The sequence below is a fragment of the Bos javanicus genome, chromosome 22, assembly GCF_032452875.1.
Source record: "Bos javanicus breed banteng chromosome 22, ARS-OSU_banteng_1.0, whole genome shotgun sequence".
NCBI lineage: Eukaryota > Metazoa > Chordata > Mammalia > Artiodactyla > Bovidae > Bos > Bos javanicus.
In genome coordinates, this window is record NC_083889.1 from 4,632,469 (window position 1) to 4,659,218 (window position 26,750).

The 26,750-nt window shown below is 40.9% G+C and overlaps 1 protein-coding gene across 8 annotated transcripts in view; it reads left to right on the forward strand.

The window, feature by feature from the left end:
• Window positions 1-26,750, forward strand: part of RBMS3 (RNA binding motif single stranded interacting protein 3) — an 809,718-nt gene that overhangs the window by 732,670 nt on the left and 50,298 nt on the right. For 7 of the 8 annotated variants that reach the window (XM_061395722.1, XM_061395721.1, XM_061395718.1 and 4 more), the window contains one exon: window positions 5,694-5,741. The exons of the other annotated variant lie outside the window; for it this stretch is intronic. In XM_061395722.1, the coding sequence (XP_061251706.1) occupies window positions 5,694-5,741 (48 nt within the window). The remainder of the gene's footprint in view (window positions 1-5,693; window positions 5,742-26,750) is intronic. 8 annotated transcript variants of the gene reach the window in all.

Here is a 26,750-nt window from a genome sequence, read left to right on the forward strand (position 1 = left end):
ATGTGATAAGCGGGGAGGATTATAATGCAAAGCATAAAAAGAAAACACTTTTAAAATTCTACTCATTGGAATCAGAAGCAAAGCCTGCTGACTTCCTGAAATGCAAATTTGGAAACTAGAAAAAAAATGTTAATTGAGAACATGACTGAATCCTTTGAGCAACTGAAAAATAAGCTCAATTATAGAGAATGAATTCACAATTACAATAGCTATTGATTCTATACTGTATATTATGACTAGTATTTGAGCATTTTCAACAAGAACACAATTTTGCCCAGCTGGTAATAGCCAACTTATTCAATAATGATATATACTCTTTCCTTTCTTAGAAAGCAAATGTTTTAAGCATGTGGCTTATATTTAACATCAAATTTCTTCTAGCTTTTTAAAAAATTCTTTTTCTCCTCCACATTTGTACTAATGCTTAAATACATAATAAGCTTTGTATAAATTGTTGTTTTAGTTTAAAGTTTCATAAGGTTCGGAAAAGGCAGAGTACAAACAGTATTAATTTGTATATTTATTCCACAAAATATCACTGACAATGCTGAGTGTCCAGCATGAAGTTACACTTGTTTCTTAAGCTGTCACTCTTTACTTTGATATCATAGATTCATTTTATCTAAATTTTTGATTGGCATTTGAAGTAGCTCTTATGCAATTAAGGTTGATTCTCTTTAATCAAATTTCACCACCTTATTACATATTTTCAATACACTTAATCCATTGCTGGGAAGGTGGCCTGATGTCATGGAAAGAATAGTTGGTATTGAAATTAAAGTTGAGTTTAAAACTACCTCTGCCCCCTATTAGCTGTGCATGTTCGGGCAGATTACCTAACCTCTCTGAACTTGTACTTTCTCTTTTGCAAAGTGGAAGAATAATACTTATATCCCAGAGGTGTTGTGAGTGTCAATGGGATGAGATATGTAAACACACGCAATACAGCGTGTTGCTACCCAGCAGATGCTTCTCGAAGGAGCTGCACCCCCACCGCTCTCCCTCCAGTGGCTTCTAACTTGTGGGAACTGAGTCCAGGTCACCAGAAGGATGTCGGACACTGTCAAGTCCACAGTTCAACTCACTGGCTGCTCTGTTTCATTTGATGTAACTTACTTTTTTCCAGTTTCCACTTCCATAGCTTCTAACATACTCTTTCAGGCTGTAAACCCAAAAGGTACAGAGACCAGCCAAGTCACATTAATGAATAAAGCTGATTAAGTCCAAGCCCCAAATCCTGGCAATATATCATCAAATGTGGTCTATATTTACCTATGTCACAAATAGCTGTGTAATATAAATACACACAGTACTGGAAATCACCTTTTAAATTAGAGATATTTTTGAATGCAGTCATCATAACAGCTCTGCCTGCATGTTGGATGAGTAGCTAGCAAGACGCTGCCTCTGGCAGCTGGGAACACAGTTCCTCTTCCAAAGAGGGCAGCCAGACCCAATCCAGATGCTGTAACCACATGGGCATACAGACCCCAGGTGGCTCACCTGTAGTTCTTGGAACTAGATGAGCTACCTTGCTGGATTTTAATGGGAAATTTCCCTGTATTTGAATCCTGGACCCAGTTGGTCCTCAGGGCTCTCAGTTGGTGACCGCTGCCCAAGGGTTTCTTGGTTCTCCTCTGACCTCTCTGGCCACTGCTTCCTCTTTTCTTTCCTAGGCTAATGGGTAAGTTTTTAAACGAGCTCCTCATTCATACGTGGTTTCCTTAAGCAAACTCTTCCACCTTGATGGTTTTGAACTCTGCCTTCTATGCCAAAGACTGCTATTGGAGTCCCCAGGGCTAACCTCATCTCAGAATTTTAGCCTCATTTTACTGCACTTGCTAAAATTTCCATGTGACCCTCCCCTCCAACATCTCGAAGTCAGCACAACCCAAAGGAACCTCCCAAGCTTCCTCCCCACTGACCCTTCCTCGCATAGGGTCCCACTCCTATTCCCCCTCAAGCTGATCCCGTGACCACTCACCCCAGAAGTCCAGCATTACACCCAGGACCCAGCATAGACCCTTTTCTTCTTAATCCACACCACCGACAGTTACTTTTCAAGTCCCGCAGACATTGTCAGCTGCATCCTCACCTCCACATCCTAAAGTCTCCACCCTGGGCCTCACTTGATTAAGTGTAATAGTCCTCTAACTCTTTTCCCTGTTTCCCGTCTCAACTTACTCCATTCCCTGCATGTTGCCACAGCCAGGCAACCTGAAAGTCTTCCACCGAGTCTCTCCCCTACTCTTATTTTCCGGAGGCTTTCAGACATCTGAGCTCACTGAAATTCTGCAAAACAAGATGTGAACAGGGATATGCCAAGATTAAGGCAGAAACCTCAACTCCAGACATAGTTTCCAAGGGCAGAGCAGAGAGGTCCAGGGAATAACCCAAGTAGGCAGGGTTCACTGCTGATAAGACGTGGAGCTACAGCAGAACTCCATTTTCAGAAGGGGAGCCTGACGCTCTGTCCCACCTTCTTTCCTAAGATCCCTGGGTGACAGAAGTATACCGAGTCAAAAACTTTTTCATTTTCATGAAATTAAATATATTTGGTCCCCCAGAACCCTGCATGGTGAGATGGATACCATGTAGTTTAATCAACCATTCTCCTACCATTTGCCACCTCAAATGTGTATCATTCAAGCCCCTACCTCTTTTCTAAGCTGGACAGAATCTGCAGGCCTGAAAAGAAAAATGGATTTTATGCAAGCAGTGTAACTGTTTTATTCCAGGGCTCTGCTGACCTTGAATAATTTTCTAGCTTTTTCCGCTTTTGTTTATTTTTTTGTCACAGGATTCCCTCAAGAACCAAAGCCCTGTTATCCATAACTTCTTATCAGTCCATTGTAAGCTTTAGCAGAAACCGCTGGGGGTTTTACTGTTTTGAGAACCTCCAGATTGCATGACAATCTTGTCTTACAAGTTTCTTATCTCCTTTTCATTTGTTCAGTTGGTGGTCACCAGTGGCTTCCAATGTCACCAGAATCTGTTAAAAGAAACAAAAAGGTTTTGTTCTGCAGGCTCCTTATCTGCAGTTCTGTTTGTGTCTGCAAACCACTGGTGACTTGTGACATCATTGGATTCTGCTGGTGTAACCCTAGCTGCACACACAGATAATCTTGTAATTGTTCTTGACTTGTTCAGCACAGTTCTCTCACAGTTTTCAGTGGCATCATCCCTCCCATAATGCTTTAAATTCTTTCAGTTATTATCCAGGAATATAAGCATTGAGGCAGAGTGGTAAAAACCAATACATGATGTTATATGGACTCATGATTAGGAAACAGTATCATAAATTTGTAAGTGGTCATGAGTACATCTCCTGAGATAATTTTTCAGGAAAAGCATCAATCAGTTAAAAATGGTTACACAAGAAAGAAAGTATAGAGGAAAGGGAATAGCTTTAAAAAATTTGTTTAGTCTTATCGTAAGACAAGTGAGGTTTTGAAATTAGTCTTACAATGTAAACAGTAAACAAGTACGCATTCAGTGAAAGTCTAGTTTTATGAAAATTTATTTGCAAATAGTAAGGCAAGCTTTCACTGTTTAAAGAAATGGATACTGAATTCCAATAAATTATCAAAAAATACAAAATTCCCAGGATATAAAATGTCAAAGAATGTGGTCAGAGAGTTGATAGAGGAGGAAATAGAAAACAAAAAAAATATGAAAAATACTTAACTCAACAGTAAATTTATCCAACACACATGCGGAACTCATCAAATAAAGTTATTAAAATAATGCACATCGCTGACAAAGGTGTCAGGAGATACATAGTCTCAGTCATGGAACTCTGATGGTAGGAATCCAAATTTACAAATGGGCAAGCTGGAGAGCAGGGTGGGCCCACAAGACCCATCATAAACACTCTCTTCCCCAACCCAGTGGTTATAGTTTGTAGCACCTATTCTATGGAAATATTCTAGTAGAACAGAAACTATATCTTAAAAATATTCAGCCCATTGTTCATTGTAATATTTAGTAAGGAAAGATGATTAAATAAATCATAGCCCATCCATAAACCAGAATGCAATGCAGCATGAAATTATAAGCATATAGAATAATTAGGAGAAGGATTATTTCTCATGTTCAATCAAAAGAGCAGGATGTAAATTTGCATGTGTGGAGTATAGTATCAACTATGAAGAAATACTTGTGAAATAAGGCTGTAACAAATACAAACAAGCGGGATGGTTTCTGAGTGGTGGAATTAGAGAGAGTTTCTATTTTAATCATGATACTTTTCTACATTCTCCAAGTATTCAACAATGAGCATGACTTTTTTATCCATTTTGAAATGTTATAAATATGTTCTTGGAAAATGATTAGTGTCACAGTCTTGTTTGTAGACATAATATGCAGTTAGTTTTTTTTTAAAGATACTTAGAATTTTACTACCACTATTAATAAAATATTTGGAGACCCTTTGAAAATGATGTTTATAGATTCTAGATTTATGGATTATAATCAAGTCACTAGGTTAACGTAAGTGTTGTGAGAAACAGAATAACTTGTGCTGGAGGTTTACTTGCATTGGAATCTGATCAATGCTTGCTTGGCTGGCCTCGCATTGTTCAACTTCTGTTTTCTCACACACCATTCACTCATGAGAGAGTGATCAACATTGTCGTTTTGTGTCAGGGAGATGAAATGGAGAAACTTGTGATGGTCAAAATTAAGTGACAAGTAGGTGGAAGAATAAAGTTTGAATGTCTAGTTTTTTAAATGGAATAATGATCATACGAATGGAACAAGGGTCACGCAAGCACATCTATTTAATCTTGTTTGGACAGTATATTTTGCAATATCTGGTCCCTTTTACACAGCTTACCCCTCCAAGGCGAGCTGGAACTAAATGAGAACTGTCCATTTTTAGAAGTGGGGCCTTGAGCCGTAAGCCACATCCCACTTTCCTATTTGAGGTCTCTGGCTAAAGAAATGGTATTAAGGCAAAGCCTCTTTTTTATCGTGTTATATTTGGTCCTGAATCACCTCAAGTTTTGAAATGAATGTCTAGTTGTTTAATTAACCCTGATCTACTATTGGCACCTCTAATGTTATGACACTTTGGAAAAAGACAGCGGCCATTTGTTGAATAGATTCATTTATATTTATCTCTGTCTTGATGATTCTAGCACATGAGGCTCCTTGGTCTCGACTGACCACCCCTGGGAACAGAGCCAGAGATAAACAGTCAATAACAAAATTTTAGCTTCAAAACATGTCAGCCTCCAGAGATTTGGGGAATGTGCAAATTTTTCACTCCTTTATTTTAAAATTATAGTTATTTATTTTGTTCTCCATGACTGGGTTTCATATTGTGCTCTCGGCCCCTTCCTGATGAGCAGCCTCGTGGAACTTTGGTGTCAGCCAGAGAGGGTACCAGTCTCACGTTGACGACCCAAGAGAGAGACCAAAATTACGAAAGAGGAAGATGACAATATTCTGGGTCAGACAATGCTGTCCTTGCAGGTCACATGGGAGCCAGTGACATGTCCAGAGTGGTGGTTGTGGGGGACCACTGTGTCAGCTATCAACCAGGGGGTCATAGTACCCTAGGGCTTAAAGGCAGGCGCCTTAGGTACCATGTGACATACAGTGAGCACTTCCAAGTTGTAGAGCTAAGAGTCTGTTTTATTTTCTTTTGGACTTCATTGCATTCTTTCTCATGCTCTTTTCATTCAAAGATTCAGTCCCAAGACAGGATTATGATACTCCACCAGCTGTTGTGTCAGGTAGGAAAATTCTAATTCCTTTAAGACTTGATTGGATGGGAGAGAGGGAGCTTGCCTGGTTTTCTCCAAAACTCTTTAAAGCAGTGATTCTCAAACACGGATGCTAAGTAGGCACTTGAATTTCAGTTCTGGGATGGGGGATTCGCACATGCGGTTCAAAAAAGAATATTTACTATTCCAATCCAGTTTGTGTATGGAAAATAAATATGTTGCTTTTGAAACAAAAAGTAAAGGCTCAAAGACTTTTGGTCTTGGAGTCTCTGTATCAGTGATTCTCGGTGTTGGGATATTCATTAGACTTTCTGGGAAGCAGGAGAAGGATATTTAAGTTAATCAAAAGAGGGCTCAGGTGAATAAAAATAATTTGAGAAGCACTGCTTTAGAGACTGGAATTCTTCTGAAATCAGAAAATCATCCCATTTTGCTTGTTCTGCACCCAGCATAGTATCTGACATGTAGTAGGTGCTCAATATAATTGTTGAATGAATCAAAACTTCAAATCTGTTCCAAAAATGGTATTTGGGATATTGAAGGAAAAGCTGCCAATGTCCCATGTTACTCCAAAGTGGCCGAGGTTGATTTGAGAATGCATCAGCAGTGTCTTGAGCATTTTAATCAGCGATATTAAAGTTGCTCCATACAATCCAGTAGTGCAGTTCATAATAAATGGATGTGAAGACATGGGTTTGAATTTTGAACTGCATGGATCTTCTTATGCTTTCATCCTAATTTTGAAGTTTGGTTTCTTGCAGAGAGGAAAATGGGCACAATTTTTCATTTTTGTTGATTTTAACTAAATAAAATACTGGCAGCAAGAAGGGCTTTGAAGTCTCTAATCCTTTGATGTGTCAGATGATGAGGACATAAAATCTAAACCAAGAAAGGGCAGTGGAGAGACAGCACAAGAGATGAAGGCCAGAAATAGAATGGGGGAACCCAGGGGGCAACAAAGTCTGGCAACTGAGTGAAGGTTTTCAAGCAGAGAACATTGTGTTCTTGGCCACCTGGTTTGCTGGACCTGGTGTCTGCAGGATAATCCTTTTCTCGTGTCTTGTGGACTTGTTTGATTATGCTTATAGCTGAATACTCCACTTAGAAGTTCAGTGGAGAAGCAATGACTTAGCTTTCAGCTGTGAAGTTACTTTGGTCCTCCTGGAAACCTCTGTAAGTTGTTGTTAATGAAAATATTCCGTTACATCTTCACACACTTGTTTTATTTAGGATAGGGAACCCCTGAGAAGACACTTTCTATAACATGTTCAGCCTTTACTGTGCTTAACACGTGATATCTTTATGTTTAACAAGAGGCATCTGCTCTCAGTAATTCGCCAATATTGATAATAATGAAAGATGCAAAATGGAACTTTTCTTCAACTAGAATTTCTGATTTTCCTTTCAAGAACACAATGGCAAAGCAATGAAAACATCAAAAAGCACTTACCAGGGATGGGCCATGGGTCAGGCTCTACACAAATCAATTATGGCAAGACATCAGGTGGCAACTCTAGACTCAGAGTTCCCAGCTGGTGAAGCGGTTTGACTAGAGAAGCGACTTCATCAAAGCGATGCTCTGAGCAAGTTCATCTGGCAGTTTGGTGTGTGCTTGAGGAATAAGACACACATTACGTAGAACAGTCAGAAAGCTCAGATATGATATCACTAGACTAAGACAAGTGCCAAGATCTCAGTGGAATACAAAGGGACTGAAATAGAAGTGACAGGAAAAAGAACATTTTGGGAGATTTTACAGTTGTTTTCTCCTGAGGAGACTGAGTTGGTGGTTTGACATCTTGTAAATTTACACAGACTTCTTTGGCCTCCTTAATCTGTCTCTAAATGAAAATAGACTTGCCTTCCTAAAATGTCTGTGACTTGTCTGGTGGTCACCACTCGACTGACATTTGAAACATGACACATCCTTTGCCAACCCTTAACCGTATCAGGAAAGTGAAGCAGGCATAAGGCGCTGTGACATCCTCTTCAAATGAATGCAGTATGCTCGTGTTGGACAACTTGAATAGCGATTGATTCTTGGCCATTGAAGGAGTCAACCAAACCATCATGATGTATTGGAGCTTGAGATATCTCTCTGGTAACCTACAGAAACAAAACCCAGCTTAATTTTGTTCATTCAATATGTCAAACATATTTTGACCACCCTCTGAGTGCTAAAATGAAGATTGGAAACTCTCAGGAATAAAGTGAATTCTGAACTTGATTTGGAAGGATGAATATGAGTTTACCGGTTGGACAAGAGTGGGAAACATACATGAAATGTACAAGAAATGAAACTGTATGGGGTAATTAGACAACTGCAAGTCATTTGGTATTTTGGAGGGAAAAATGTTGTGATGGCAGACACTGAAGGGTGATCTCAGCACTTGCTGATCTCAGGGTAATCAGAGTAAATCCGATTTTCAGCAAGGACTCTTTCCTCTTTGAACCACATGCCACCTTGTTCTTGTATTTATTGAAAAAGTGTGTATTGGGAGCACACCGTATGACAGTCTATGTGTCGGGTGCTAGGGCTACAACTTCCTTCTAAAAGTCTAAGGTCCAATTAGGAAGTTAGGTACAACACAGTGTCATAAGTATTTCCATAGGGACAAATATATGATGTTTAAGTTTGTAAAATCTTCAATAAGATAACCTGGGCTCAGAATCAACTTGGGTTGCTCACTAGTCTTGGAAACTTGGGAAAATTATTTAAGTTCTCTGTGGCTTGGATTACTTATCTGAGCAAGTATTAATTACCTCCTGAGGTTGTTGTAAATATTAGATCAGGTAAAATATGTAGTTGACTTAGCAGGGATTCCAGCATTAAATAAAAGTGGGCTTCCCTGGTGGCTCAGATGGTAAAGAATCCGCCTGCAATGCAGGAGATCTGAGTTCTATCCTTGGATCAGGACGATCCCCTGGAGAAGGGAATGGCTACCCACTCCAGTATTCTTGCCTGGAGAATTCCATGGACAGAGGAGCCTGACAGGCTACAGTCCATGAGGTCTCAAAGAGGCAAACATGACTGAGCGACTAACATAAGTATTATTAGCAACAACTATGCTAATCATTCTTGTTACAAGACGCTATGTGGATACAGAGAGAACTGACCCACAGCTGACGTCATAAATAGTGAAAGGAACCTCTGAATGGAGACAGAGGACACATGGGAATTAGTCAAGTGAAAAATAGTGGAGTGGGAAGGAGTTTTAGATCAACATGGTGGTGTATACAAAGCTGATGGGTAGCAGGATATGGCAAATTCAGGGAACTTCAGATGCCTCAATAGGGCAGGGATGCATAAAGAGAAACTGAAGTAGAGAAAATGTTTCCTGAGAAATAAGCTGGAGCTGTGTCACTAGCTACAGTAGCTTGGCTCCATCCTGGTGGCAATAGATGTAAACTAAAAAGTTTAAGTCAGAGAATAATGGGATCTGTCTGGATATAGGGTGAAGAATGCACTAGAGAGAGAGACCTGGAAAATGGGGACCATCGCTCTAGGATCCAAGCACAAAATCAAGTTGATTCGTGCTCAAGGTGTGGGAATGAGGCTGCAGGGTTGACAGATTGGACAGACTGGACAGAGGTAGAGTACCCAGGACTTGATAACTGATTGGATGTCAGAGTAGAGGGAGAAGAAGGAATTAAATGAGGCCCTTAAGCTCCCAGCAACTCAGTGGCTTGAAGTATCACTTGCTGAGTTCTGAACCAGAGGAAAGAGAATCAAGTTTGGCAGGAAATAGGCTGAGTGCAGCATCTTTGAGTTTGAGGTGTCAGTGAGGGGCCTAAACGAAGATAATTGATAACTATTTGGATGTGGGTATCTGGAGCTCTTAGGTAGAAATGGGTTTTGGAGTAATCATCATGGAAGTAAGCCATAACACCCAGAGAATGTGCTTAGCGTGGAGAGAAGTATGCAGATTGCTGAAAATAAGGAATGGGCAGAAAAGGGAACCTAAAGTAAAAATTGGAAAAGACAACCATAAACATAAGGGAAACCAAGAATATGAGTTTTCTAAAGAAGCCAAAGCAAGAGAGGATTTCAAGAGAAGCCTGTCAGGGAAGGCTAGAAGGCTGTCTAGGAAGCCTTCTTAGAAGAGAAGCCATGGGGTTTTGTGACACCGAGGTCACTGGCCAATCTGATAGGGCAGCTTGAAGGGGAAGAGCAGAGACAGCGAGTGTCCTGTAAGGAAGTGGATGTGACAACTGCCAGACTCGTCTCTGTCTGACTCACTTCTCTATGATCATCCCTAGGATTCTATTTGCTTTTTGTTTTGAGTTTTGAGTGGCACCTTCTGAGAGTTACGTGGGAAATAGCATGGTAAGGAACTCAAGGATGACAGAGATTTGGAAAACTGTAGAGTAAGAAAGGCCAAAGGCCAGCTAGCGATACAAGGAAAGCTTGAGGATCCAATAGTGGGGTTCCATTGGAAGTTATAGCCTACAGATTTTTGTAATAGCAGTCTGAGATGGTGTTTGATTCTCCACTGCAGAGCTCAGTTGCCAGGAAGACAGACAGGTGGATTAATCCAGGGCTAAGGTTTGGCCAAATGAAGGGGAAAAAAAGGGCAGCGTGTGCTGACATTACTGGCGAGAGAGTGACAGAGTGATCAACTAGTTTCTAGGTTGAATAGAAAGAGCAAAGAAGGCAGTAAGGGGTGGTAGAGGAGATTGCAAGGAAGGTAGAGACTAGAGGACCCAACAAGGTGTACAGAGTGATCAGAAATACACTACTTGGCCTTAAGACTTTGGATAATGAACTATTCTCAGCAAAGTCCAGGTTATGGGAGTAGATGTCCAAGTGGACTTAAGGTGAAGCTGGTTAGAGGTTAAGGAAATCAATAAACATGAGCATAAGGAGCTGGCATTTAAGTGGAGTATTTTTGTGTGTCTAGATTTTGCTTTGCTTTGCTTTTTGACACTAATAAGATGTAGGCTAATCACTGAAGACTTGACCTCCAGAATTTTTAAGAATCAAGTGGTTTTTGTTGTTGTGGTTGTTTTTGGTGTGGGGGGTTAGGGGCAGGGGGATAAGTGTTTGGAGTATACGTCTAATTAAAGGCAGGAAAGTATACCGGACTAGGATTTTTCAGAGTGTGATTTGTGTATCATCATGATACTTGAAGTGATTTTAGGAGGATATGGATCAAAACTTCTTTATTTTTATTTCAGCAACTGTAAAGTTACTTTAATGTAGATTTGAATAAGTTAATCAAACACATGGTTGAAGATCTCTTTGCTTAGGAAGAGTCTAAGGTGAATAAACAGTTAATACATTAAAAAAAAAAACTAACAATAATTGAGAAAGAATAGAGGTAAAGCCAGAGTGGCGATGTCCAGAGAACATGGTTGATGTCTGGGAGATGGGAGTCTCTGATTTCTTTGCTTTCTCCTTGCCCAAGCCTCTGCTACACTTTATCCTGCTTATTCAAAGGACAGAGAACAAGAAGGCTGGACCTACATTTTCATACAAACTCATAAGTCTATTCTGTTTTCAATGTTTCTTTTACATACAATTATAACTCTCTAAAAGATCCTCCTATTTTAAAATAAAGAGTAAAGCATCATTTTTTTCTGTCCACGGTTGGATATTATGAGAAACCTATGAGAACTACAGATAATTTGTTGTCAATGTTTATCTCAGTTGCTTTGAACTCAGTTTCCTAGAAAGGCATCATGATGTAATCAGACAAAAGACTACTGTGAACAGTGAAAAGCTCCATCGTGTCCCAACTCTTTGTGATCCCGTGGACTGTAGCTTTCCAGGCTCCACTGTCCATGGGATTCTCCAGGCAAGAATAGTAGAGTGGGTAGCCATTTCCTTCTCCTGGGGATCTTCCTGACCCAGGGGTTGAACCAGCATCTCCTGCATTGGAGGCAGGTTCCATCTGAGCCACCAGGGAAGCCCAGACTATGAACAGAGAATGAACCAAAGTAGAACTCAAATTCATTCTCCTTTTCTGAAAACCTTAGAATTGAGAATTGGAGTTTATGTTTGGAAAAACATGCAAAAGGACCAAATAGGCACTGACAGCAACCCATAGAACTTCTGAGTATTGATGCTCTGCCATGTGCTTTCACACACTGGCTAAAACAGGTCGGAAAGAGTCAACGTTTTCATCGGTCCAACTTCAGGATAAGAGTGAAGTCTTCACCATGGTACTTGCTCAGATTCAGACAAAATTCCCTATCAATATATTATGCAGTTTTTCCTACATTGTTCTGCTAGTCAGTAACATCTGTGCGCTTTGGAAAGCCTCCCTAATTTGGAATCAGTGATGCCCTACCAACCCACCTTTGTACTGTTTCTTGAGTGGGAATTATTTCATAAAACTCTTCCATAACTTGGCAAGGGTGGGGGACTGTTTAAGCTAATTCAAAGAACAATGCCATTTCTTCAAATAGGAGATGTTTAAACTACTTCAAACCATTTTTTCAAACTCTAAACATGTGTTTTCATGGATACCAGGAGCTAATTACAAATGATTCCCATCTCTTAATTAAAAATTAGGTCCATTAATACCTCCCATTAGCAACAATTAGCCATTAAATTGTATTTACTGTAAATGACCTGACACAGTTACAAGAGCTCCCACAAGCCATGCATGAACATCAGGTTCATTTCTTCGCTCAGATTCTGTGCATCTACTCTGATTACCAAACCACATTTGTTTAAGTGTACCGACTGATTTCTTTTCAATAAGTTCAATAAGGACTCTTTGTCCTACTGATTTATTCCTTCATTCAACTAATGTTTACTGGACTCCCAGAGAGCTGTAAGGAACCAAAGCTAGACAGCATAAGATAGAGATACATCCCTTCAAAAGAACAGGGGTTCTAACCTCTGTTAGAACAAAGGACAGAGTTACAAAGAACTGTCACCAAACACAGCGTGCGACAGACGCCCTAAGAGCTGTCCACAGAGCGGGACTTTATAGCGACATTGGTACCAGACTTTGACACACAGGCCTGTGCGTGCTGTTCCTGTGATCCTGCTGGTGCGTTTATATTGTTCCCTACACAACAAAAAATGAATTTTAAAAGACTTTTCCTGGGGGACCACAGTTTTTAGTGCTCTATTCAAGAAACCGATAACTAACAGGAGCTTGTGCAAATAGTCCTTTCTTATATATGAACATCACTGTTGTTTGCTTCAGTTTCTTTCTGGGGAGTGGCGGGGGGCATGGGATAGGAGGACATGAAATCCTATGCCTGACCTACTCTTTTAAAATGTCTTTCTATACCATTTTATTCCTTGATAAATGTGGTAGTGGATGTTTCTTTGTGTGTGTGTGTGTTTATAATTTTATTTACTCACTTGTGGCTGTGCTGGGTCTTCGTTGCTGGATGGGCTTTTCTCTAGTTACAGTGACCAGAGGCTACCCTTCTTTGTTGTGATGTATGAACTTCTCATTGCAGTGGCTTCTCCTGTTGCAGAGCACAGGCTCTGGGGGCACAAGGGCTTCCGTAGGTACGGCTACCAGGCTGTGGAGCTCAGTAGTTGTGGCACGAGGGCTTACTTGCTCTGCAGCATGTGGGATCTTCTCAAGTCAGGGATGGAACCGTGTCTCCTGCATTGGCCGATGGAGTCTTTACTGAGCTACCAAGGAAGCCCTGTGTCCTGTCTTCTAATGCAGCAAGTTTTGTTTGGTTGGTTGGTTGGTTTTGTTTTTTTGTAACGGTCCAGAAGTAAATATTTTAGGCTTTGCCAGGCACTGCTGTGTGTCACAGTCTCTCTCGCCTGCAGGACGAAAGCAGCCACAGAGCATGTATAAACATATGAGCATGGTTGCATCCCAATAAAACCTCATTTATGGGCAGCACTGGATATGCAGACATAGAGAACAGACTTATGACAAGACTGGGAGAGAGGAAGGAGAGGGTGAGATGAATGGAGACAGAAGCATGGAAGCATACACACTGCTGCTGCTAAGTCGCTTCAGTCATGTCCGACTCTCTGCGACCCCATAGACGGCAGCCCACCAGGCTCCCCGTCCCTGGGATTCTCCAGACCAGAACACTGGAGTGGGTTGCCATTTCCTTCTCCAATGCATGAAAGTGAAAAGTGAAAGGGAAGTCGCTCAGTAGTGTCCGACTCTTAGCGACCCCATGGACTGCAGCCTACCATGCTCCACCGTCCATTTGATTTTCTGGGCAAGAGTACTGGAGTGGGGTGCCATTGCCTTCTCCAAGCATATTCACTAACATATATAAAATAGATAGCCAATGGAAATTTGCTATATGACTCAGGGAACTCAAACTGGGGCTCTGTAATAATCTAGATGGGTGGAAAGAGTGGGAGGTGGGAGGGGAGATTCAAGAGGAAGGAAACATATGTACCTCTATGGTTAATTCATGTTAATGTATGACAGAAATTAAATCAATATAGTAAAGCAATCATCAATCAATTAAAAATAAATTTAAAAAGATAAAAAACCTTTATTTATAAAACAAGGAACTGGGATTGGCCTGTGGGCTATGGTTTGCCCACCTCTGCTCTGATCAATATATTTTCTAAAGTCTTTCAAATTCAGTACTGTTTTTGACATTCCACATAATAAGAGCATGAAACTCTTTTTCTTTAAAATTATTGTTTGTGTGTGTTTTTAATTTCATGAAAGGCAGGTGAAATGTCAGAAGGGCAGAGGTAGAGATGAGGACTGAGAGAGACATTTCTTGGTGTTTTACTTTGCACAACACGTTTGATTGCAGTTCCGAAGTATGAAAACACTTTAAGGATATATTTTTATTTTTTACATGCTCATCCCATCTTCACTTTCTGGGATGTATTTGTATGAATCAGCAACAGGGGATTATCAACCAGGAAAAGCAAATATATATTCTGTTTAATATCCTCTTCACAGGCGTTAGAATTCTGTACTTTCAGCAATTTAGAGAAAAGGTTAAAGATACATCATCCCAACAGATTTGTGTTAATAGTAAAATGTACTTTACATCTCTGTCCTGCCACCGGGGCTGGTATTGTAGTTGCTGTTGTGTTTGGTTTGTGTCCGCTGAAGTTATCCTTGATCTGTCAGAGCTAGTGATTCCGTTTGCCCAGGTGACGGCATCGCTGAGCACTGTGTTCTGCTTGGCACTCCAGCGGTGAAGGGCAGCTTTCCTGGTTTTGGCTAAAAAACAAACACCGCGGAGGGCAGACCTGGGAGGGCTGGGGCTCTGCCCCTGTGTGGCGAGTTCAGAGCAGAGTGCACGTGGAGACGCAGCGCACACATCCGACGGAAAGGCGGCGCACGGAGGGCATCTCTGCGGTAGAACCCCGCAGTGTGGCAGCGAGGGGCTTCTGGTACCACGGTCACAGCCGATCGTGTCCTGAGGACTTTCGGCGCCAGTAAAAGGCAGTACCTACAGAGCGGCGCCAGAGAAAGAGAGCATTTTCAAGACAACTGTAGGTTTTAAAGGAAGCTAACTGTATGTTCAGGAGTCGGCCCATCTGGCACTGACAGCACATTGCTCCCTTTTTAATCAACTCCACAAAGTGGGCACTTGAGGTTCCTGTCAGAGAATCCAACCGTGAATTGACTTACGGTGCAGCCCTTGCCAGAGGCTCGAGACACCTGACGCGGGAGAGACCACCTTGCAGACATGCTAACATTTCTCCAGGCTCTATGTTAAATTAGTTTATCAGGAAGCAAAATATCTGAACCATGTAATTGCACATCCCTGTAGAAATGCTTTCTCAGAGTGAATTTTAACATTTTTAACCTCTTCTTTCTTAGACGGGTGTGATATATGACACACACACATTTAAGCAACATCACTAGCTTTTTCAAGATGCCACGGTGAATGTAACTGTCCATTATTTTGCCCAGTGTTCTTTAGGAAGAAACAGTGAATCACTCCTTGAGTTCAGTGCCTGGGCAAGTATCTCTCTTCATGTGAGCTGATGTACTTCTGAACTGGCAATGTAAAATGCACACCTTAGTCTATTTGTCTTTGGCCCTGGTTGTCAGGACAGTGGGAATCTGGACCATCTCATTGCAAATAGTCCTGGTACCATATCCTCTCTCTTGCTGTCAACTGTTCATTGAATTGCTGGTATTTTTAATTGGGCTTTTTAATATAGTGCTTAATTCCATAAACCCTTCACAAGTTCAACTTGGAAGCACAAAAGCTCTAACTCCTATGGTAAAAAATTAAGTGAAACAAATACTAAAAGGCTCATGGAAGTTTGAGTGCTCGAAAGTCTCAGTGGAAAGACAAAATGAAAGTTGATTTTGATGATGTATTGGTCTGATCGAAAAATTTGCCAGCAGGCACGGGTTTTGTTCACTCACACACATGCAGCTCTGAATAAGTATGGTAAAATAATTGGAAATGACTTTGAGAGTCAAGAGGATCTACATGATTCCTAGTCCAGCTCTTTAATAATTATTTAACAATGACCTCTACTGAAATTTTCTGAAGCTAACTTTTTCCCTCTCTTTGCTGCCACTGCTAAGTCACTTCAGTCATGTCCGACCCTTTGCAACCCCATAGACAGCAGCCCACCAGACTCCCCCGTCTCTGGGATTCTCCAGGCAAGAACACTGGAGTGGGTTGCCATTTCCTTCTCCAATGCATGAAAGTGAAAATGAAGTTTCTCAGTCGTGTCCGACTCTTAGCAACCCCATGAACTGCAGCCCACCAGGCTCTTCCATCCATGGGATTCTCCAGGCAAGAGTGCTGGAGTGGGGTGCCATTAAGTATAGATAATAATGCGTTGTCATCTACATGTATCTTAGTAGAAGGATTCACTGAGATGATACATCCAAAGTACTCAGTAAGTGCCTGACTCATCCTAGGTATTAAATTATGGAGGATTCTTTTCCTCTTCCCCTCCCCACACTCCAGAACGTGTGTTAGGACTTTGAAGTATCACTCAGCTTACGCTGACATGATAAGTGGACTGGGCCAAGGTCGTATTTTTAAGCACTCTATCTGTTTCCGGCCGCGCCGGGTCTTTGTGGCCACAGGCGGGTTTTCTCTACTTGCGATCAGGGGCTGCTGTTCCTCGTGGGGCGTGGGCTTCTCACCGCGGTGGCTCCTCTTGTTCTGGGGCATGGCCTCTAGAGCGCAGGCCTCAGCGTTTGTGCTGCATGGGCTTAGACACCCCATGGCACTTGGAATCTTCCTGGACCAGGGATCAAACAGGTGTTGTCTACATTGGCTGGTGGGTTCTTAACTGTTGGACCACCAGTGAAGTCCCCAAAGCAGTATTTTAAAATAGAGTTTCCAAACCCAGTGTCTAAAAATAGAAGAAATCTTCTCTATAATATTTTAAGTGGAATTAGTATAATAAAATTATAAAACATTTTAACAACATGGAAAATAATATTCTTGATGTAAAGTGAAAACGGTGATAAATTGAACAATCATGGGGAATTTGACACCAAAAGTATATATTCAATACATGAATACAAGCTAGAATAAAATGCATAAAATGATTATGTGTTTTTAATTTCTTTTTTCTTTCAGTAAACTTTTGGGCATGTTGCTTTGCAACTTGTATAATTTGCTAGAATTTTAGCAGCACAGTCTTTGAATATGCACAATTTGAGGGAGATATTTCTATACCAGGGAAACATGAGTGTATTACTATGAAGATGAGGGTAATGGTGATTGTGAAGATTATATTGCTGATTAGTGAAGGCAGTGGTGACCTCTAGAAATGTCTCCACTTCCAACCATTCTATCTTAATCCTGTGGCATTTAAGGCAGAATTAAATGAAACATTTTTCTATAGAAATGATGTAGACTTGTTGAGTCATCCTGTGGTCTAAAGTCACTGTTAATTTTTTTATGAATTTATTTTCTGCCTATCATATGGTACACCTCCACAGCAAGGTGACTCCTGCCTTTAACACTTTTCACACTGAAATCACATCAAGTGATATGTATTCTGTTCCCTTCATGCAGCACCTGAGACAGCCTAAGATCGTCCCAGTTTATTTAATGTGAGACTTCCTGTCTCTTGTGATATCATACATTTGAAAGTGGGATCATATTAAAATAAAATATAAATATGATTTTTGCAATCATATAAAACTATGTATGTGTATACATGGAATATTTTGATATTGGAGATAATTCATTTCCCCAAGTAGTAGATCACAAAATATTTATTCCTACCAAAGTTATATCATTTCAAAGTCCATTTGCCACCCAAGATATTACTGCCGCTTCTTTCTTTTTTACCACATTTTGCTAATGCGGACTACATCACAAACAGTATTTGTTTCTTATCAGGTGAGTCTTTTTGCCCCACTTGTCTGAACCACGCACTCTGGTGTAACCACTGCAATTTAGCTTTGATAAAATATTGATTGAAAAGCCATCAGCTACTTGACCCGGATACTACATATCAAAACTAGAATTACTTCACATCAGGCTTCCTTAAAAATGGAAAACAAAATATTGAAAAGATGTTAAAAGCATGGTGCCCCTTAATTTACATGCAAAGGGCATATTTCAGTTGGCAGCAAAACTGTGCTGGACTCAGAGTAATGGACTGCAGGTCTCTATGAGACATAAATGTAATTACTCTATGTGCCTGCTCTGAGTCCAGCTGTCTGCCCAGGAGAATCGAATTTGGGAAAGCAAAGGACTCCAGATTCAGAGAATGGGAACTGCATTCATAATTGAGCAGCTACTTTATCAAATCAAATATGCAGAGTTAGTTAAAAAAACAAAACAGTGACTGAGATTTTTGAGATGCTCATTTTGGAAAGGTAAAACCTACTAGCAAAAATAAGGCCAGAAAGCAACCATAGTTCAGCAAAGCTGGATTTATTAACTTGCAGAAATGAGGGTCACGTCTAAGGGTGAACATCTAGGAAGAGGATATTTGAAGGGGCTCACGGTTGGATTTGAGCTCATGCAGTGTGACTTTGCTAAACATTTAAGTGATGGATTTTTCTGCATTAATGCTATCAGGAAGCCGAAAGAGTCGACATCTTGTTAAGCGTTGTCTAGTAGGTGAGTTGAACAAAGAAGAGCTAGAGTTGCCGTTGCTAAAGATGCAGTAGTCGCTCACCTTGGAGGTTTCATTGCTTTTAGGTGTGAGAATGTCCTTCCCTGCATCTTTCATCCTCCCTAGTCATGGTGTGTTCTTGTCTGATAATTGTCGATAATCTTAAAATAGTTTAATTGGGAATACTGTGCTCTTATTAATAGCTACCAGCTCATTAAAGATAATTTGGAAGATTTCCATAAATTATTTCCTTATCTAAAGGGCAATTGTCATGTTGCCTGACAAAAATATAACTGAACATCAAGTGGCCTTGATAAAATATAAACACAAATATGGGATAGGTCAAATGTGTCTTATTAATCACATACACCGAGTGTATAGAAGGTACTGTGGACAAAAGTGAATATACATACAGTAGAACATGCTGTGTTCAGGGAAATGAGCTGAGCGCATCAGGTGGGTTGATTTGATATAAAAAATCATCACAACCACTCTGTAAGGATGTTTCTGTGTCCTCTACAAACTGATTCTTTATAAGCCCAGCCTGACCAGCCTCTTGAGAAATCTGTATGCAGGTCAGGAAGCAACAGTTAGAACTGGACATGGAACAACAGACTGATTCCAAATAGGAAAAGGAGTATGTCAAGGCTGTATATTGTCACCCTGCTTATTTAACTTATATGCAGAGCACATCATGAGAAATGCTAGGCTGGATGAAGCACAAGCTGGAATCAAGATTGCCGGGAGAAATATCAATAACCTCAGATATGCAGATGACACTGCCCTTATGGCAGAAAGTGAAGAAGAACTAAAGAGCCCCTTGATGAAAGTGAAAGAGGAGAATGAAAAAGTTGGCTTAAAGCTCAACATTCAGAAAACTAAGATCATGGCATCCAGTCCCATCACTTCATGGCAAATAGATGGGGAAACAGTGGCTGACTTTATTTTGGGGGGCTCCAAAATCACTGCAGATGGTGACTGCAGCCAGAAAATTAAAAGACACTTACTCCTTGGAAGAAAAGTTATGACCTAAAAAATAAATAAATAAATAAAAAAGAAAAGTTATGACCAACCTAGACAGCATATTAAAAAGCAGAGACATTACTTTGCAACAAAGGTCCATCTAGTCAAGTCTATAGTTTTTCCTGTGGTCATGTATGGATGTGAGTGTTGGACTATAAAGAAAGCTGAGCACCAAAGAATTGATGCTTTTGAACTGTGGTGTTGGAGAAGACTCTTGAGAGTCCCTTGGACTGCAAGGAGATCCAAGCAGTCCATCCTAAAGGAAATCAGTCCTGAATATTCATTGGAAGGACTGATGTTGAAGCTGAAACTCCAGTACTTTGGCCACTTGATATGAAGAGATGACTCATTTGAAAAGACCCTGATGCTGGGAAAGATTGGGGACAGGAGGAGAAGGGAACGACAGAGGATGAGATGGCTGGATGGCATCACTGACTCAATGGACACGAGTTTGAGTAAACTCTGGGAGTCGGTGATGGACAGGGAGGCCTGGTGTGCTGCAATTCATGGGGTCGCAAAGAGTTGGACACGACTGAGCAACTGAACTGTACTGTGGACCCTTACTTACATTTATGCTCCTTTGGCTGTTTAAAACCTTTTGATCTTCTCAAATTTCAAACACGAGTCCTGCTTTTTATGCTCAGAGAATGGTGAGCATCTCCTCCTTTATGAGAAGATGGAGATGATAATTTTTGTTTGTTTTTGGCCACACTATGGGATCTTAGTTCCCGGACCAGGGATTGAACCTGCACCCTCTGCATCCTTGCATTGGAAGTGCAGAGTCTTAATGACTGAACCACCCGGGAAATCCCTAGAGATCTTAATTGATCTGATCTCCCACAAAGGTGTTCTCATGACTTCAAATATCCATTTCTTTATTCCTCTTCTCTTCCTATATTCCTGTATCTTGTCAGTTCATGATCATCTCTTTGTCAATGTTAACCCTTTCTTTTGTGTTCTTGATTTTATCTATGTTAATCCTTTTATTTTTTCCTTTTGATTTTATAGCACTGATTATTCTCTAAGCCCCATGCATCTTCTTCATTGTGTATTTATCCACTGGTGACTTGACTTGGCTTCAAAAAAGGTGTAGGTCTGTTTCTATCTTGTTTTCCTGTTTCTCAGGATGCTGGTTCCAGAGCACTTTGCTTCTCTCTGTTTTCTTCCTCAATGAAGTCATCTCCTCCCTCAGCTCAAGCTGTTATAGAGATGAGCTCTGAATCTAGATTGCTCATCCTACCTCTGTTTGAGTTCCAAGCCTAAAATGCACTTCCTAGTGTCCCCACCCTTGGATGGCCCCACGGAAGTTCAAACTTCATATTCACAATTTAAGTCTCGTAAGCATTCCTCCCAATCTTTTGCAGACTTCCCCTAGGATTGGAGCAAACCTCTATAAATGGTATTTCTCTAAGCCAGAATTTTGCAAAGAAACTGTGGCTGTGAGTTTAGTGTTGTTACAGTCTTTGACAGTGACTTGGAATAGAGATTTTCTTTCTGGGTGAGAGCCGTGTGATTTAATATTCCACTGAGCTTGGAGTAGAAAGGATAGAAAATTTCTTATACATTGACAAATGATTTTTATTCCAGGCAATTGTGCTCAAAACATCAGAGACATTTTGGCTTGGTCTACCCACAGGCAAGCCTCCTTTTTCTTGTAAATTCTACTTACGGAATATATTTCAACTTCGTCCTATGGATTCCATTCTCTTAACCCCCATCCAGGTTGCACTCTTGTTTCCTTTAAATTATATTCTTTCAGTGTCTTCCTAATGTCGACACCTGGCCCTTTGCTTTCTTATTCATCCTTCTCACAAATACCTGAATCAGTTTTGAGAGTAACATTTTAAAATTTTTATGTGCAAGGATATGGTCTTTTTAAAAAATTTATTTATCTTTTATTGAAGGATAATTGCTTTACAGAATTTTGCTGTTTTCTGCCAAACCTCAACATGAATCAGCCATAGGTATACATATGGTCTTAATAAAACAACTGGGGTTTACCTTAGTTGCTAACTATCCTTCCATATGATTATTGCCAGAAAGAGGGGAGAGATTAGATCTCTGAATCTGAAGTCATCTTTTTTAACAAGCCTCAAACGTGCTTGCCAGTGTATACCAGAACCACTTCACCACTCAAAGCTGTGGACAGTTTGCATAGGTTGCTCTACAAAGATACTGTGGACCCACAGAGATATGATGCTGTTGTTTACAGAACTAAAACTTTTCTGAGAAGAATCTGACCTCCAAATAGAAGGGGTTTATTTTATGTGGAGTAAGTAGGTTGTCTTAAATTCTGTTTCGCTTCTTTAATTGGACACTATCCATACAATGCCAAGCGTGGCTGATGGTTAAAACAGAGGGTTCCCTGTGTAACCAGCAGCAAAGAAAGCTGCATTCCAAGTCCTTGTCAAGACGTATGACAATTCCAAAGTCACTGCATTCGTACCTTTCAGAACCTTGGCTAAGAGAAAATAAAGTTTGGGGAGGACTATTTGGATAATGTGCACTATATCCATTCTCCTTGGTTCATGTAAACTATATCCCTGGATTAATCTGTGAAAGCGGTCTTACTCGGACGACTGGCCCCCTGAACACCAGCCTTTCCTGAAGTATTCACAGGCTCAATGCCATTTACTTGTGTTTGAAGGGGTCTACGACAAATAGCCCTTGGAAGCTTGCATGTTTACTTTAAAGCTGCTGTTCATGAGGTTATGCGCTATCTGCTCTTTCAGACTAATGGGAGAAATGTCTCTCTTGCCTCCACATTGGGAATAATTTTTCTACGCATCTGGTTTATTTTCTTACCTAATAGACACAGGGAATCATGTAATCCGTTGCTAAGTAGTTCTGGAAAATTTTAATGGCGTTTATTTTATTCGCCTCGCTGTATTTCCTTTCTCTTGGTCTCATTTTTCTCATAACATTTTATATACATTTGGAAGCTGCCTACAATCCTTCAAGGGAGTAAGGTGCACTGTACTCAAATTCTGGAAAGGGAAACTCCTAATATATTATTTTCCCAGTCAAGAAGCTCAACTCATCTGCAAACGTTAAGAGGGACTCGTCAGCCTGTGTTTGAGGCTGCATAATCCTCAAGCTGCTTTAGCCAACTGTAATTCCTCCTGTCAGCCTCCACAACTCTGTTCTTTCACTGGTCATAATTATTTGTAGGGTGTGTATGGCCATGAGTATTTTCTTTCTTGCCTTTCCTCTTGCTGACTTTCAGCCTGGAATTTCTTCCCTTATCATGTGTGCAGTTTCTGTTTGTCAGATCTTACCCGTCTGAAATGCTCTCTCTCCCCCACAAATCCATTTCTGATTTGCATAGCCAGATGTGATCTCATTTTATTTCAAACTTTCAAAGTCCTCTGTGGGTGCCTGTTGTATAGATACTTGTACATTCCTCACTACTCTCTCCCCTATTTTTAGATCGTAGGTCCATGGAGATTTGGAAGTCAAGGACTGTGCTTTTCCTATTATTCCTGGTGGCGTGGCACTAAAGCTCAAATTTTTAATGAAAATAAAAGTGTTTTTTTAATCAAAGTTTAGTTGATTTGTTCTGTTAATTTCTGCTGTACAGCAAAGCGATTCAGTTATACATAGATATGGATTCTTCTTTATATTCTTTTCCATTGTGCTTTATCACCAGATGTTGACTACATTAATAGTTCCCTCTGCTATTACCGTAGGACCTTGCTGTTTATCTGTTTTCCATATAATAGTTTGTGTCGGCTAATCCCAAACTCCCAACACTTCCCTCCTCCACATGCCCTCTGCGTTGGCAACCACAAATCTGTTTTCTATAAGTCCAAAGAAAGTAAAGTGAAGTCACTCAGTCATGTCTGACTCTTTGCAACCCCATGGACTGTAGCCTACCAGGCTCCTCCATCCATGGGATTTTCCAGGCAAGAATACTGGAGCGGGTTGCAGTTTTCTTCTCCAGGAGTTCTTCCCAACCCAGGGATTGAACCCAGGTCTCCTGCTTGGTAGGCAGACGCTTTCCCGTCTGAGCCACCTGCTGCTACTGCTGCTAAGTCGCTTCAGTCGTGTCCGACTCTGTGCGACCCCATAGACAGCAGCCCACCAGGCTCCCCCATCCCTGGGATTCTCCAGGCAAGAACACTGGAGTGGGTTGCCATTTCCTTCTCCAGTGCAAGAAAGTGAAAGATGAAAGTGAAGTCGCTCAGTCATGTCCAACTCTTAGCGACCCCATGGACTGCAGCCTACCAGGCTCCTCCATCCATGGGATTTTCCAGGCAAGAGTACTGGAGTGGGGTGCCATTGCCTTCTCCATCTGAGCCACCAGGGAAGTCTAATAAGTCTAAAGCAGTCTTCACTTTTCACCTTCACGCATTGGAGAAGGAAATGGCAACCCACTCCAGTGTTCTTGCCTGGAGAATCCCAGGGACAGGGGAGCCTGGTGGGCTGCTGTCTATGGGGTCGCACAGAATCAGACACGACTGAAGTGACTTAGCAGTAGCAGTCTTTAAATAAAGACTCACCCCCAATTAAAGAAGTCAGCATTGACTTTAACTCCAAATCAGTAGGGAGGACAAAGTGGGGAGACAGTACTACGTGAGTCAGTTGGCTGCATTTTCTCTAAAAGTGCAGACATGTTCCCCCAGGAAGTTACTCTGTCATCCCTTGGCAGGATTAGCCTTCCTTCCAGCTGATGGGTCTTGCTGATTCAAGCTGTCACCTACCCTAATCCATTCTCTCTCCAGCCACCAGAGCCATGTTTCTGCCACACACATGGCCTGCCTTCGACCCTTCCACAGCCTTCTAAGCATCACCCTCGGTCCTTACTGCTTGTCCACAGCCCTTCCTGACCCTGGGCCTGCTGCTCCAGACTCACCTTCTACTCCTCCTGTGCTCCAGCACTGCTCTCGGCTCCCAGGATGGGCTGAGCCCCCAAGGTCTCCATGTAAGTGAGAGTGAGAGCTGTGAGCTGTTCCTCTAGCTGGAATGCTGTTTCCTCAGTGCTTCAACTTGAGGCTTTCTCAGCAGGAACCTGTAGTTTATTTTGCAGGGCTTGTTTCCTTCTCCTTGGACGTGTCCTTCCTCCTTCCATCTTGTCCTAGAGTTACCGATGTTTCTTATTCCCGTAGGTCCCTGGGAATATCTCCATCATAAAATTTAATGCACGGTCTTCATTTTATGCTTAATTACCTTTCATTCCCTCTAGAGTTTATACACTCCTTTAGAGCAGGGACTACTTCTGTTTACTTAATTTCTCTATGATGCAGTAGCATCGGAGTAGGTATTTAATAAGTATTTGTTGATTGACTAGAAAATACCTACACATAAGAATGCTGCTTGGGTAGAGACACTTCAGCGTCCTAACCTTAACTTAAATTAAATTAAAATAGCCAGACATTTCCCAACAAGTTTGGAAATCTGAATGAATATTGAGAGCTTTCTGAATGGGGTAGGAATCTCTCAAGCACAAGAAAGTAAGAGAAAAAGTGAAAGGATTGGGAGAAAGCAGAATTATTAGGAGATCTTTATAGGAAATAATTTAAAATATTGGTGGAAATCTACAATGTGTCTGTTAGAAATATAGCTACTACTTTTCAGCAATGCCTTATCTGAAAAGTTTCATTTTTGTTCATTGTTTTCCCCAGGTAGTCATCACATTTATTTATCTTAGTAACATCGTTATCATGGATTCCCCAGAGTTACCTTCTGAAAGTACTCTTCTACTTTTCCTTGTTCAGGACCCTTACATAGACACCATTGCTAACATACTGGTCTCGATGACATAGCATGTTGGCCTCATTCCTCTGTGTGTGTGTGTGTGTGTGTGTGTGTGTGTGTGATTTCTTAATCATTTCTTCAGTGTCCTGTGTCACGCCTTTTGCACATTCTCTGGAAGACATACATCCAAGTGCCCACCATCATTGTGCATGGTAATCAGAACAAGTAATGGCCTTTAGCTTTTTTTTTGTCATTAACAAAATGCAAAAGCACCATACCCAATCCATTAGTGATGCTCTATTATATTGAGAACTCACTGAAAAAAGGCAGCCAGCCAGTGGACATAAGGCCGTTTTCCCTTAAATAGGATTTTCAACCAGGATCAAACAAGACACCCTTTCATCTAGCAGGAGAGTTTATGCTGTCTACCTCTCTCTCTTTCTCATTTTGTTTTGTCCTAATTTATCCTGACAGTCCATAGGGAATTTAACTGTTTTCTAAATGACATTGAAAATTCTTGCAGATTCACAGTATTCATAGGGAACAAATATCAATTAGTCTTTTGAAAACCTTTCTTTTTGATTATTTCTGTGAGTTTTAGCTTCTTGAATTTCTTGCTCTCAAAGAGATGTTTTCCCCTTGATTTTTTTCATTATAAAACTGAATATAAATGTAAAATAAATAGCCATTTTGGTTTTTTTATTACTATTATTGTTATCATTCCTTTAACACACATATAGTAAAACGTCTCTATTATTTTCATTCCTTTAGGAATTATGTTTGAGTGATGGCCTTGAACTCAGCTACTTCAGGCCAAGACTTGAGGGTTGTTTTAATCCCCTAACCTCATTTGAAGTATCTTCTCTTTCACTGATACTCTGTAAGGTGTTTGCTTGCTTTGAAGCTTACACCCATGGCATTTGCACTTATCATTCAAGCCACTTAGACCTCAAGCTCCTTTGAAGAGCTAATTTCACACGACGCTGAAGTACACGTGTGTATATGGCCCAGTTTCTAGTACCTTCCCTTAGGAGTCTCATGAAGAGTGGAGTACAACCACTCAGACCTCACGGGCCTTTTTCTACGATCACTAACTTCTGTTTGATGAAAATGAGTATTGACGCATTCAGGCCTGGGGAGGGGCAGTGGATGCCCCTCCCCAGCTCTTCCTTGCCTGAGTCCACCCTCAGGGGCAGAGTGAGATGACGAGAGAAACTTAGAAGTACAGTTCTCAAGCCCTACACCAGACATACTACTAGCCAGTCTACCACTGGCCACGAACCCAGCACTGTTGCCTTTAACTGCCTTCCAGTCCAATTTGA